General features: G+C 43.7%; 1 protein-coding gene across 1 annotated transcript in view; it reads left to right on the top strand.

Moving 5' to 3' along the window:
- Nucleotides 1–12,973, top strand: part of LOC126184197 (NPC intracellular cholesterol transporter 1-like) — a 296,479-nt gene that overhangs the window by 50,482 nt on the left and 233,024 nt on the right. The window contains exon 7 of the mRNA XM_049926565.1: nt 12,659–12,796. Coding sequence (XP_049782522.1) covers nt 12,659–12,796 — 138 coding nt within the window. The remainder of the gene's footprint in view (nt 1–12,658; nt 12,797–12,973) is intronic.

Genomic DNA, 12,973 nt, shown 5'->3' with positions numbered 1-12,973 from the left:
GATACGAAACTGGTTTTAAGGTTGACCGGAAGGACTGGGTCTTGTTCATAGAGGAGGGGGGGGGGGGGGGTAATGTTGCATAATGACCTTATGTGGGGAGATTCATGTGAGTCTGAGCAGTGTACTCCAGCAGTACTGACAGTGGATGATGTTGTCACTTTGTCACTGCAATAGTTCAACAAGGCCAGTGCAATTTTACGGTGCAGCTTATCATGCTGAAGCGGTAAAACTCAGTGGTACTGTATTGACTAGTGCAGAAAGAGTAAGACAGATTTCTACACTGACAGTGGCAGTAGTGTTTTTAAGATATACACTCCTGGAAATGGAAAAAAGAACACATTGACACCGGTGTGTCAGACCCACCATACTTGCTCCGGACACTGCGAGAGGGCTGTACAAGCAATGATCACATGCACGGCACAGCGGACACACCAGGAACCGTGGTGTTGGCCGTCGAATGGCGCTAGCTGCGCAGCATTTGTGCACCGCCGCCGTCAGTGTCAGCCAGTTTGCCGTGGCATACGGAGCTCCATCGCAGTCTTTAACACTGGTAGCATGCCGCGACAGCATGGACGTGAACTGTATGTGCAGTTGACGGACTTTGAGCGAGGGCGTATAGTGGGCATGCGGGAGGCCGGGTGGATGTACCGCCTAATTGCTCAACACGTGGGGCGTGAGGTCTCCACAGTACATCGATGTTGTCGCCAGTGGTCGGCAGAAGGTGCACGTGCCCGTCGACCTGGGACCGGACCGCAGCGACGCACGGTTGCACGCCAAGATCGTAGGATCCTACGCAGTGCCGTAGGGGACCGCACCGCCACTTCCCAGCAAATTAGGGACACTGTTGCTCCTGGGGTATCGGCGAGGACCATTCGCAACCGTCTCCATGAAGCTGGGCTACGGTCCCGCACACCGTTAGGCCGACTTCCGCTCACGCCCCAACATCGTGCAGCCCGCCTCCAGTGGTGTCGCGACAGGCGTGAATGGAGGGACGAATGGAGACGTGTCGTCTTCAGCGATGAGAGTCGCTTCTGCCTCGGTGCCAATGATGGTCGTATGCGTGTTTGGTGCCGTGCAGGTGAGCGCCACAATCAGGACTGCATACGACCGAGGCACACAGGGCCAACACCCGGCATCATGGTGTGGGGAGCGATCTCCTACACTGGCCGTACACCACTGGTGATCGTCGAGGGGACACTGAATAGTGCACGGTACATCCAAACCGTCATCGAACCCATCGTTCTACCATTCCTAGACCGGCAAGGGAACTTGCTGTTCCAACAGGACAATGCAAGTCCGCATGTATCCCATGCCACCCAACGTGCTCTAGAAGGTGTAAGTCAACTACCCTGGCCAGCAAGGTCTCCGGATCTGTTCCCCCGTTGAGCATGTTTGAGACTGGATGAAGCGTCGTCTCACGCGGTCTGCACGTCCAGCACGAACGCTGGTCCAAGTGAGGCGCCAGGTGGAAATGGCATGGCAAGCCGTTCCACAGGACTACATCCAGCATCTCTACGATCGTCTCCATGGGAGAATAGCAGCCTGCATTGCTGCGAAAGGTGGATATACACTGTACTAGTGTCGACATTGTGCATGCTCTGTTGCGTGTGTCTATGTGCCTGTGGTTCTGTCAGTGTGATCATGTGATGTATCTGACCCCAGGAATGTGTCAATAAAGTTTCCCCTTCCTGGGACAATGAATTCACGGTGTTCTTATTTCAATTTCCAGGAGTGTATAACTGAAAACAGTGTATATGCACAATAAGCACACTGCTGAAGATTATAAGTACTTGTCATTTTTGTAACAGAATTATTCTGAGTCTCGCAGTCCACACAGCGTAACAGGTCTGTACTGGACGAGAATCCCACATGGTCTTGCCAGTGAAGGTCACCAGTTTGAGGTCACTGCAGGGCTTAGTGCCACAGCATGGCTGGTCACACTAGGCCATCTCCAGCAGTATGGCAGATTTCTCCGCCTGTGCACCCCAGCTGCCATTTGCCACTGACACACAGGCATCTCAGCATGGTGAGCATCCCCTACCTTGATGCCACCAGACAACAGCAGGGTCTCAGTGGCCACAGCAGTGGCGAGTCTGCACACTGCTGGCACCAGGTTTCTGCAGCAGGCTTATATAATGAGGCTGCTGGCACAGTCTAGTATTGTGTCAGCAATGTGGGATGTATGGGCAGCCACACCAGCAGAATTCAGTGCCCAGGTGGACACTGACCCAGTGTACAAAGCATTGCAGATACATTAATAAAAGAACTTGTTACATTTGCAGCTCCTTTTCTCTGGAGCCACCTGGGTCCCTATCTCGCCTCCACCACCCACTTGCACCATCCTGGCATTGCAGATGCATTAATAAAAGAACTTGTTACATTTGCAGCTCCTTTTCTCTGGAGCCACCTGGGTCCCTATCTTGCCTCCACCACCCACTTTCACCATCCTGGCTCATAGAAACCCCACCCTGCACCAGGGCGGATGCTACAGACACTTCAATGTAGTCATAATGGAACATTATGCATGGTGTCCCAGGAGAATGACCAATATTCAGGGATATGACAGGAACAATCATTTGAAGGACAAAAATGTCTCATACCTTAAGAGCTATGAGCACTTATTCATCTTCTCTACCATGAAACACATCTCTTATACTGAACAAGTGCTCATCAGCTCTTATGGTATGCATTTTAGAGCCGAAGTTTACAAGACTTTTTTTGCTCTGAGTGATTATTTCTGTAATATCCCTCAATACTGACTATTCCTCCTGGTACACCCTGTATTTTCATGTGTACAGATAAGAAATGAATGAATTAAATAATCTTTTAAAAAATCTAGTTCACCAAGAAGAAAAATAAACAGTCGAAATTTTACTTTTGAATTTATCAGAGTATTTCCACACTATTTTTAACATACTGACTTATTCAGCTTCAATGCACCAGAAGTGATTTTTACTTGAGTACATATTATTGCACAACACACCACCTTACTACGTTGGCACAGAAGCTAGCCACCTAAAACACAACATAAGAAATGTTCAGAGTCTTGTACCATCTAGTGGAGTATAAACCAATTACATAATGTCTAGAAATGTCCAGACATGCACAGGCTGTAGTGAAGTGCTGGGCCACATTTATGCAGAGTGCCTAGGCTTCAGCTTAGAGGCCTGCTTCCACAAAAACTTGAAATTAAAAAAAGTTCTTGTTTTAATACTGTGATTTGGGCTCCTCTTACAATTGTAAATGATGGAGATGTACTTTCCTTGATTCAAAGTTTTAGTGGCAGCCACTGAAAGGTGTAGCCCTTCATTAGACAAGCAATGGGCAATGGAGGTTTTTGGCAGTTTGAAATGAACTAGGTTCTTTCATACCTCATTTCATCCAAACCAGATTCCATGGAATGTCAAATTTATTTTCCTTATATCAGCATCACTCTAGGAATGTATGTCACTTACGATCACAAACATCAGTGGGGAAAGGTCATTTTCAAAATTCAAGTTCTTGAAAGACATCTTAGAAGACTGACTCACCACTTTTGCTTTACTCAATGCTGAAACTGGTATTTTGAGACAAGCTATGAAGATACTGTAAGTAGCTTCATTAAAATGAAGTGTAGACACAAACCAGTTAGCCAATAATGTTATTTAAATTTTCGTTTTAAAGCCACGTGTTTGGGAAAGTATTGTATTTTAATTATATACAGGGAAAATTTCCTTGGTTGATACATCTCTTTCATTATTTTACACACTTGCTTATAGTTATGGCCTTGTGTCAAATGGTTTCCTGAAATCTAGTGATATGGAATCTATCTTTTGCCCTTCATCCACAGTTCATAGGATATTGCGCAGAAACAGGCAGTCTGAGTTTCAAACAAGCAATGCTTTCTAAATCTGTGTTGATTTTTTGATACAAGCTTTTTTCTCTCAAGGAAATTGATTATATTTGAATTTAGAATATGCCCAAGAATTCTGCAACAAACCAACATTAAGGCTATTGCTTTGTAATTTTGTGAGTCTATTCTTCCACCTTTCTTATATATAGGAGTCAGCTGCACTTTTTCCAGTTCATTGTGACTTTCCACCGGGCAAGATATTCATAATAAATGCAAGCTAAGTGTGGGGCCAATGGCAAAGAGTACTTTCTATTAAACAGAATTGGGATTACATCCAGACCTGGTGACTTACTTATTTTCAACTCTTTCAGTTGCGTTTCAGTGCCAAGGATGTCTATTTCTATGCCCTCCAAATGGGAGTTTGTGTATCATTCAAATGATGGTTTGTCTGTATGATCCTCCTACATGATGGTTTTTTAAACACAAAAATTTAAAACTTCAGATTGTTCAAATGGCTCTGAGCACTATGGGACTTAATTTCTGAGGTCATCAGTCCCCTAGAACTTAGAACTACTTAAACCTAACTAACCTAAGGACATCACACACATCCATGCCCGAGGCAGGATTCGAACCTGCGACCGTAGCGGCAATGCAGTTCCAGACTGTAGCACCTAGAAGCGCATGGCCAAAACTTCAGATTTCTTTTTGCTGTCTTCTACTGCCACACCAGATTGGTCTATTAGCGACTGAGAAGAAGCCTTCAACCTGCTTAGAAATTTTGTGTACAACCAAAATCCCTAGGATTCTTCACAATATCTTTTGCTAACTTATTGTGGTGGAAGTAGTTGTATGCTTCACCCATCAATATTTTTATAGATACAGGAATTTTTATTAACTTTTGGCTGTTAACATTTCTGATTTCTTTTCCAAATTGAGAGTCTGTTTTCACAGAATTTTTGGAATTTTGTTCTTAAACCATGGTGAGTCTTTCCTGTCTTTAATGCACTTACTCAGTATATTTCTCCAGAATGTGATTTATAATCAGTTTAAAGTTTGTCCATAATTCCTCTATGTCTATCATATTGGAACTAAAAAAAGGCCATTGATTATCCGAGTTCAATGCTAACAACTGCTTGTCTGCTCTTTCCGGCATAAAAACTCTCCTAGTCTTCTTGATGGATTCATTAACTTGAGTAAAAGTTGTAATTATGATAACAATATGGTTGCTAGTGCTTTTCTCTATACTGATTCTGTTGATAAAGTCAAACCTCTTTGTGGCTGCAGGGTCTAAAATATAACAACTTTTTTAATATTTTTATTCTTTTGCTTTATTAAATCTGATTATAATTTTTAAGAACAGGACAAACATTGCTAAATTATAGGTGCATATAGGTGTAGAGGAAATAATTGGAAAACATTTGGAATCTAAGGCTTGCAACCTCTTACCATTAAGTATGAGACATGTTATCAAAATACAGAGCTTACATAACTGTTCTCTGGTACAGTACTTTCCATTCTTTGAGATCTTATACTTCTTCAGTAATTTTGACATGTGCATGCATTCTGGGTACTGATTGTACTGTAAAACATGTACAAAGTACTGTATAATAAAAATAATATAAGGAGAAGATAAACTGCTACTTATCATAAAGGTGACACATTAAGCTGAAGACAGGCACAACTAAAAGACACTTACACGTTAATTTTTGGCCACAGCCTTCATCATAAAAAGAAAGAGAAACACACACCATTCATTCACACAAGCAAGCACACCTTACGCACATGTGACCACCAACTCCATAGTGCCAGATTTGGCCATCATGTGTGCACAAGGTGTGCTTGCTTGTGTGAATGAATGGTGTGTGTTTCTCTTTCATTTTCTGATGAAGGCTGTGGCTGAAAGTTAATGTGTAAGTGTCTTTTCATTATACTAATGTCCGCCCCTGGTAACTGAGTGGGGTGCATGATGGAATGTAATACCTAACGGCCCAGGTTCGATTCCTAGTTGGGTCGGAGATTTTCTCTGCTCAGGGACTGGGTGTTGTGTTGTCCTTATCATCATTTCATCCCTATTGCCACTCAAGTCACCAAAGTGGCGTCAACTCGAAAGACTTGCACCAGGCGAATGGTCTACCCTACGGGAGGCCCTAGCCACACGGCATTTCCATTACACTCATCTGCAAATTAACATGTCTCCTTTATGGTAAGTAGCAGTCTACTTTCTTCTTACATGTTTGACTTTCCAACCTGGAGGTTTCCATGGTTTGTATACTAAAAAGTTTAGTTTCCTGTATATTTATTCCCATAAGCCAGAGACATTCTTATTTTATCATGCAGTTGTATGTGCACTGTCGCTCTGGTTGTAAGCTTGCTGTTAAGATGATACCAACACACCAGTACTGTAAATATTGATATATAAACAGTGCATGTCCAACATACATGTGGAAGACAGACAGTGCATGAGCCATTATCACAGTGAAGGGACATATGAGCTATATGTTATAACTTCAAGATGAACAAATATATTTCAAGGACGACGCAATACATGAAAGTCACAGATCAAGTAAACAGAGTAAGACGTGTGTACACTTTAACAGTCACATCACAACTGAGTCCGAGTCTAGTGGCTGCTGGCTGGCTGGCCACTTAGGTGGTGCTGCTGCTGCATGGCTGGCAGACAGTGCCGCATGTAGAGGATGCACGTAACTGCGGCGGGCACTTTGAAAGATCAGCGAGTCACAACACTTTTCCCCCCTTTAAAGTTTTTGCACAGGTCTTGATGGAGGTCGCCTGTAGATTGCTAACATCCATAGGTGTTGTTTGACTGGCTGTAAACTCTCGAGTAGGAGGCTTCCCGTACGGATGGAAGTGTCCCTGATGATAACGGGTCAAGATGACAGGAGACGTGGGGGTCGAATCTGCTGGGGCCCCATGCACCAATCTGCCCATTGCGGCAAGTCCGGTTGTTATAACAGGAGACATGGGCGATGTGTCCGCATCCATAGGAGGCGAGTAGAATTGCTCCGACATGATGGTCATCTGGTTCCTGCATGGGCACGTCTCCTGTTGACGTCAGTTCTTGTGCTGGCACCGATAGGATGGTGAGAGGACTGCGTTGTGAGTGATGAGAGATTCCAGGATCCCGAGTGTCAGGTAGAGCTGAAGGTGGTGTAGTGGTATCCGGAACAGGCGTTGCCGGCACACGAGGCCAAAGCTAGTCCGAATGACGCACTGCAACTCCTGAACTCCTGTGTCCATCTGGATTTCATACAGGCGTCAGCCACAGTGTCGTAAGATGTGGCCAGGACTCCATTTTGGCCACCTGCCATATCCCCGTACCCATACAAGGTCGCTGGCGGTGAACTGGCCAAGCGAAGGCACCCATGGCCGTGAGGTGGAAGGCCGCAGAAGATGAAGTAGCGTGCGGGGCTGTCGGCCATGTAAGAGCTCAGCCGGGCTGTGGTCGCCAATGGGGGTGAAACAGTAAGAAGCCACAAATTGGAGAAGCACATCATCAGCATCTGAAGAAGTCAGGAGTTTCCTCATCTGAGCCTTAAATGTGTGGACCAGTCGATCAGGCTTACCGTTTGACTGTGGATGGAACAGAGGGGCCATGACAGGCATGACGCCGTGATGGGCACAAAAATCCACAAAATAGGAAGAGGCAAATTGCAGACCATTATCAGTAACAAGAGTAGAGGGAAAGCCTTCCAAAGAGAAAATGCGAGCTAGAGCATTTGTAGTTGCCGCGGTGGTAGGCGATGTGCAACAGACAATGAAAGGAAAGGTAGAGTAGGCATCAATAACGAGAAGCCAATAAGTACCTAAAAAAGGTCCCGCGAAGTCAGCATGAGTATGCTCCCAGGGCTTCTCAGGTGAAGGCCATGGTGACAAAGATGACTTCGGGGCGGTGGCCTGTGATGCACAAGGGCCGCAGGCAGCGACCATGTGTGCGATTTCAGAGTCGATGCCAGGCCAGTACACATGACAGCACACCAGAGATTTTGTGCGAGAGACATCCCAGTGCCCTCGGTGGAGGAGGTGCAAGACTGAAGCATGCAAAGACACAAGTACCACAACATGCGGCGAAGCATTTTCGGTGGAAAGAAGGATAACACCATCCCTAGCCGTGAGGCGGTAACGCAAAACGTAGTAGTTCCGCAACGGATCAGAAGTCTTAGCGGATGGATGATCTGGCCAACCCTTCTGAATACAGCATAAAACCCAGGAGAGGGTAGGGTCAGAATCCATAGCAGCCACCAGCCGGTGCCCGGTGATGGGGAACCCATCCACAACCCGCTGCTCGGCAAAATCTAGGTGGAAACACAAAAGTTTGTCCCTATCGAATGCCAGATCAAGACCCATGGGAAGGCAAGACAGTGCATCAGCATTCACATGTTGAGCCATCGGCTGGAAATGAATCTCATAATTGAAACGAGACAAGTAAAGAGCCCAACGCTGGAGGCGGTGTGCAGCCTTGTCGAGAAGTGACATTGATGGATGAAACAAGGAAACAAGTGGTTTGTGATCCGTAACAAGATGAAATTTGGATCCATAGAGAAAAACCCCAAACTTATGAAGAGCATAAATAATGGCCAAAGCTTCTTTTTCAATTTGAGAATACTTTTGTTGGGCATCTGTGAGCGTTTTGGAGGCATAAGCAACGGCTTGTTCCGAACTGTCAGAAAAACGGTGCGCAAGGACTGCACCGACCCCATATTGAGAGGCGTCTGTGGCAAGAACAAGATGTTGGCCAGGTCGATAAGTAGCCAGGCACGGGGCCTGTTTCAGCATATTCTTCAATTTCTGGAAAGCCGCTTCGCATGACGTGGACCAGTGAAAAGGCATGTTTTTATGCAACAGGCGATGCAATGGCTGAGCCACCGAAGCCGCAGACGGTAAAAACATGTGATAGTATGCTATTTTACCCAAGAAGGCCTGCAGTTCCTTAACAGATGTAGGGCGAGGAAGGGCATCGATCGCAGTGACAGTTTGCTGAAGCGGACGAATACCCTCCCAAGAGAGTTGAAACACCAAGTACGTGATAGATGCCTGAAAAAATTTTGATTTCTGAAGGTTACACTTAAGACCAGCAGTCTGTAAGACATGAAGAAGTGTGCGGAGATTCTGAAGATGTTCGTCAGTGGTGGAGCCAGTGACAACAATGTCATCCATGTAATTTATACAACCAGGGACAGTGAGCAATAATTGTTCCAAGAATCGCTGAATCAGAATTGATGGCATTTCCAGCAAAATACTAAAAGCTTGTTCTCAACAGATAAGTAAGATTCTCAGCCACCTGTGTAATAGCTCTCTGGAACAGGGCATTTTCCCTGATAGACGGAAATATGCTATTGTTATACCTTTGCATAAAAAAGGGGATAGATCTGATGTCAACAATTACTGTCCAGTCTCCCTTCTATCAGCTTTATCCAAACTTTTTGAGAAAGTAATGTACTGAAGACTAGCTTCACATATCTGTAAAAATGAAGTACTAACAAAATGTCAGTTTGGTTTCCACAAAGGTTTTTCAACAGAAAATGCCATATATGCTTTCACCAATCAAATTTTGAATGATCTGAATAACCAAACACTACCCATTGGGATTCTTTGTGATCTCTCAAAGGCTTTTGATTGTGTAAATCATGAAATTCTGCTAGACAAGCTCAAGTATTGTGGCATGAGTGGGACAGTGCACAAATGGTTTAATTCGTACCTAACTGGAAGAGTGCAGAAAGTTGAAATAAGCAGTTCTCATAATATGCAAAGATCAGCACATTCCTCAAACTGGAGAACTATCAAGAATGGGGTTCCACAAGGGTCGGTCTTGGGTCCTTTGTTGTTCTTAATATATTTTAATGACTTGCCATTCTATATTCATGAACAGGCAAAGTTAGTTCTCTTTGCTGACGATACAAGCATAGTAATCACACCTGACAAACATGAATTAACTGATGAAATTGTCAATAATGTCTTTCAGAAAATTACTAAGTGGTTCCTTGTAAACAGTCTCCCACTGAATTTTGATAAGACACAGTACATACAGTTCCGTACAGTAAATGGTATGACGCCATTGATAAATATAGACCTTTATCAGAAGCATATAGCTAAGGTAGAATATTCAAAATTTTTAGGTGTGTCCTTTGATGAGAGATTAAATTGGAAGAAACACATTGATGATCTGCTGAAATGTTTGAGTTCAGCTACTTATGCAATAAGGGTCATTGCAAATTTTGGTGATAAACATCTTAGTAAATTAGCTTACTACGCCTATTTTCACTCATTGCTTGCATATGGCATCATATTTTGGGGTAATTTATCACTGAGGAATAAAGTATTTATTGCACAAAAGTGTGTAATCAGAATAATAGCTGGAGTCCACCCAAGATCATCCTGCACACATTTATTTAAGGATCTAGGGATATTCACAGTAGCTTCTCAGTATATACACTCTCTTATGAAATTTGTTATTAACAACCAAACCTAATTCAAAAGTAATAGCAGTGTGCATAACTACAATACTAGGAGAAAGGATGATCTTCACTACTCAAGATTAAATCTAACTTTGGCACAGAAAGGAGTGAATTATACTGCCACTAAAGTCTTTGGTCACTTACCAAATAGTATCAAAAGTCTGACAGATAACCAACAAGTATTTAAGAAGAAATTAAAAGAATTTCTGAATGACAACGCCTTCTACTCCATAGAGGAATTTTTAGACATAAATTAAGGGGGAAAAAAGTTGTTATATTAACTTAATTATGTTGCTAAATTAACTTAATTATGTCATGTATTGGAAAATTTGACTCGTTCCACATCATTACGAAATATCGTATTCATGATCCATGGAACTGGTATTTAAAAAAAAAAAAAAAAAAAAAGAGCAGGGGCACTGGCAACCCCGACTGGCAATTGTTGGTATTGATAGAGGCCGAAACATGTGTTAAGGGCCGAGCAGTGGGTTTGAACATGATATGAGCTTCAAAGTCGTTTGCACGGCCTAACCCAGGAGGAAAAAGGGACAAAAATGTCGTTGACAAGGAATCCATTTGAGCATAAGGAATAGTATCAGAGACGATGTTGACAGAGTCATCTATGGAGAACCCAAAAACGCGAAAGACATCAAAACCAAAAAGATTCTCTGCGTTACTATGGTCGACCACAAATATGGGAACAGTGCAAATGACAGATTTGTAAGATACCTCAGCATCAAATTGTCCCAAGAGAGAAATTCTGTTTATTGTAAGTCCATAATTGCCTAGTGACAGGTGACAGGGTTGGAGAACCCAACTGAAGATACATCTGGGAATTGATGATAGTGGCAGCAGAACCAGTATCTACCTGCATGCGAACATCTCAACCAAGTATTTGGACAGTGAGGAATAACTTCCCTGAAAGGGAAGAAGTACATTTGACAGACAACACAGAATCAGAATCAGCGCCATGATCATGAACATCACGTATGTGGTCAGATTTGCAAACGGATGACACATGACCCTGTTTTTGCATTTGTGACACACGGCCCAACGTTGGGGACAATCCTCTCGTGAATGCTTCATAAAACACCGCGGACATGAAGGAAGTTGCCATGGGTTTTGCTGCAGTTTCTTAGAGGTTTCTTTACGGTTAGGCTGAGGCTACTCTTGGGAGCGTACTGCGGCCACGTCGGCCGGCAGGGACATGCCACACGCTTCATCAACAGCGCACAGAGGTTGTATTTCCCCGACGTCACCCCATGCCTCTATTTGCGCTCAAGCGGCACGAGACATTTCAAAAGACTGAGCGATGGATAGGACTTCATCTAGAGTCGGATTTGCCAACTGAAGGGCACGTTGTCAAACTTCTTTGTCACGCGCCAACCGGATAATAGCATCCCGTACCATGGAATCGGCATAGGATCTTTATGAACTTCAGTAACAAATTGACACTTTCAACTGAGGCTGTGAAGTTCAGCAGCCCAAGCGCAATAGGATTGATTCGGTTGTTTTTGACAATGATAAAAAGCAACATGAGAGGCTACCACATGCATATGCTTTGGAAAATAGATGGACAGAAGTGAGCACATTTCAGCAAAGGACAAAGACGCAGGATCTTTCAAAGGAGCCAACTGCGACAACAACCGATACATTTGAGGTGAAATCCATGAAAGGAACAGAGACTTACATGTTTGGTTGTCCGTGACATGAAATGCCAAGAAGTGCTGTCGAAGACGTTTTTCGTAATCAGACCAGTCTTCCGCCATCTCATTGTAAGGAGGAAAAGGAGGTAGAGATGACGACGAGAGACGCCCCGCATTGGATGCCGCGACAAAATCATGAATCGCATTTGTGAGAAGCATTTGCTGTTCTATGAGACCTTGCAATAGTTGCTCTAAAGTAGCCATGGAAACGTGTGGGTCAACGATGAAAAAGAAAAATTCACTACCTCGTCACCAATTGTTATAACTTCAAGTTGAACAAATATATTTCAAGGATGACGCAATACATGAAAGTCACAGATCAAGTAAACAGAGTAAGATGTGTGTACACTTTAAGAGTCACATCACAACTGAGTCCAAGTCTAGCGCCCGCTGGCTGGCTGGCCGCTTAGGTGGCGCTGCTGCTGCATGGCTGGCAGATAGCGCCGCATGTAGAGGACACATGTGACTGCGCGGCGACACTTTGAAAGATTGGCGAGTCACAACACTGTGTGTATTAAAATGTCCCAAAGGACTCTGATAACAATGGTACATGATCAGTTATTATCAGTCTGTATGCAACTTTTAAGCAAGAAAAACTAAGATATAATTTAAAAATTATTTTCAATTATTGTGTTGTTTTCTTTCAGAGTCTTGATAATGTCAACGAGGGAAGAAAAGACATGAATGTTCCAGAAAAAATAGGTCTGACCTTGAAAAAATGTGGAATTTCTGTTACTGTAACTATCCTAACAGATGTAATAGCATTTGCTGTTGGAACATCAACTGTAAGTCACTTTTCTCACATATTTCTGTAATTTTTTAATAATAAACACTCATGAGCTTTTGAACTGCAGTCTACCCCCCTCATTCCCCACCTGCCACCCCCTCCCCAGACCTCCACACCCCCAAGTCCTGATAACAGTACTAATGTGTTAAACATGGGCTCCTTAAGCCTCAAGACA

This window comes from Schistocerca cancellata, chromosome 4 (assembly GCF_023864275.1).
Source record: "Schistocerca cancellata isolate TAMUIC-IGC-003103 chromosome 4, iqSchCanc2.1, whole genome shotgun sequence".
Lineage (NCBI taxonomy): Eukaryota > Metazoa > Arthropoda > Insecta > Orthoptera > Acrididae > Schistocerca > Schistocerca cancellata.
Note: the sequence above shows the minus strand (reverse complement) of the source record. Positions and strands in the feature narration are given on the sequence as shown.